The sequence below is a fragment of the Bombus terrestris genome, chromosome 9 (assembly GCF_910591885.1).
Source record: "Bombus terrestris chromosome 9, iyBomTerr1.2, whole genome shotgun sequence".
Lineage (NCBI taxonomy): Eukaryota > Metazoa > Arthropoda > Insecta > Hymenoptera > Apidae > Bombus > Bombus terrestris.
The window spans coordinates 1941074-1943065 of NC_063277.1; the positions used below are offsets into that span (position 1 = coordinate 1941074).

General features: G+C 46.2%; 1 protein-coding gene across 1 annotated transcript; it reads left to right on the forward strand.

Annotated features, from left to right (window-relative positions):
* Window positions 1-210: 210 nt before the first annotated feature.
* On the forward strand, window positions 211-1627 carry LOC110119542 (the record flags this gene model as incomplete). The annotated part of the gene is made up of 2 exons (XM_020864427.2): window positions 211-563; window positions 1441-1627. Coding segments are annotated over 2 exons (510 nt in total), but the record flags the coding sequence as incomplete, so codon positions are not given.
* Between the last annotated feature and the right edge of the window lie 365 nt (window positions 1628-1992).

A 1992-nucleotide genomic window follows, 5' to 3' on the forward strand; every position in this document is an offset into this window, starting at 1 on the left:
TTCCTCTTCAGGCTGCCTGCCTCATGAATAACCGCTATAAGGACGGGTTTTCTGATCAGATTGTCGGCATCTACGTGGTCACCTCGTATCGATAGGTTTCATGGGAACGTTCTCGAAAAAAGCTTCAGAGAATCTCACGAAACGCGCATCTCGTGACGCGAAAATACGGTCAAAGAACTTTACTCTTCGTTCGTTCGCATCGTTTAACTCGTCGAGAAATGTTGTGCCACTTATTTTAAAGTCTCTTTTAAAATTCTCGGACGACAGCTGATCTTTGGTCTGGGCTCACCCCTGCAACTGGACCGCGAGAGCGTGATCGTCGGTCTCTTTTCGAAGATTGTGTACGAGATGCCTTCCAACGCGTCAGACTTCACTATTCCAGGAGTCTATTACTCTCGAACGCAGAAGAGCAGGTGGAGTATTTACAAGGTGCTGGAAAAGGTGGCTGATCTATACGGATTCGGCGGCAAAGCGTGTCTATTGAAGGCCATTTGTGAAGCTGCGTCTGCTCCTTTCGACGGGACTCATGGTTTACTGGGACAGCTGTTGCACGTGTTCTTCAAGTGAGTAATCTTCAGTCTCTTTTTTTATGCTATCGGGTTACGACGAAGTGTCAAAATACGACAATCAGAGTCCAATTCTGACTTCAGCTTTGATATATTACTATCCGAAGAACTCGCACTCTTCGTCTCTCCTATTCTAACCCACATCCGCGTCTACGAATCCATCGCATTTAAACGAAACATTTGAACAACAAAACGATACAGATAGCCACCAAAGGAATATTCTATCGGAAGATTACAAATAAAACTTTACCTCAATCAAAGTGTCTCACGTTCTAAGCCACTCGAATGCAGTGACATACCATCGTTCTTTGTTAGATATGATATTGGAAACACAACTAAACGAAGAGAATGATAAGCTAGAGGATCACAGGTAAAATCCAATTGCCTAAGTCACATCGAAGCTTACGAGACCAATCCAGGTCTCTTAACGGAACACAATACGACAGACTAAAAGTCTCGATCGCGTCGTAAAGCAACAAACGTTGGGGCAACGCGATAAAATCCCCGACCCGGTGGCAATAAAATCGAAGTTACGATGACGTAGTAGTTAACCGGTGAATTAGCACAGTAGCGTGGCGCGAGTAGCGAGGGATTAAGCGGTCGGTCCACATAACGTGGCGCCAATTAACGCGAGGGAAGCTGCGAAATAACTTCGGGGCTTCTCCTGCGTATCCGGTCGCGTTATCGATCCCGGGTACCACCCTCTGCTACTCACCCTCTTTCTCTTTCCTCCCTCTTTCTCTCACTTTTTTTTTTCTTCTCTTTCTGGCCCCCCGAATTCTTTTCCAGGCCGTTTCTCCCGGGCCTGGATCTCTCGCGGCGACGATTGTAATTTTTCACGGGGAACTCGAACGCGAACACGTTGGAATTCCAGGCCTTCTAGCACCGACGAGCGGTACGACGAGTACGGGGATCGGGAGTACCGAGCGGCCGAACGTTTGGGTGAGCAGATGTCGACGGAAAACTGCCACGCCCTTTATCCCGAATGCCGCAGAAGTGTGCTCGACGTATTTTCCACGGTGATCACGTGAACTCTCTACACCGCTGGATCCCTGTGAAGAAGCCGCACGTGGACAGGGATGCGATGGAAATTGCGCTCGTTAACCGAGTTCCAATGAATCCTCGTTCGTACGATTTTCTTTCCTTTCTCGAGATCAGTTCCGAGGAAATTTGTAACCCTCCGCGGAAGGAATTAATGGCTGTTTATTATAGTAAATTGGAATTGTGAACTCCACTTAAGCTGTTGCATTTTCTTTTCAGCAGAAAGGGTTAATTCACTACGAAACGAGGCTAATAAAATATTTACTCTTGTACATAGTTTTTATCAGAGTATTGCAAATTACCCTCTCAGAAGCCGCATTAATCAGCTGTATTTTATGAAACTTTCAGTCATTTTGTGCAAGAATGTGCCAGCTAATAATGTCAA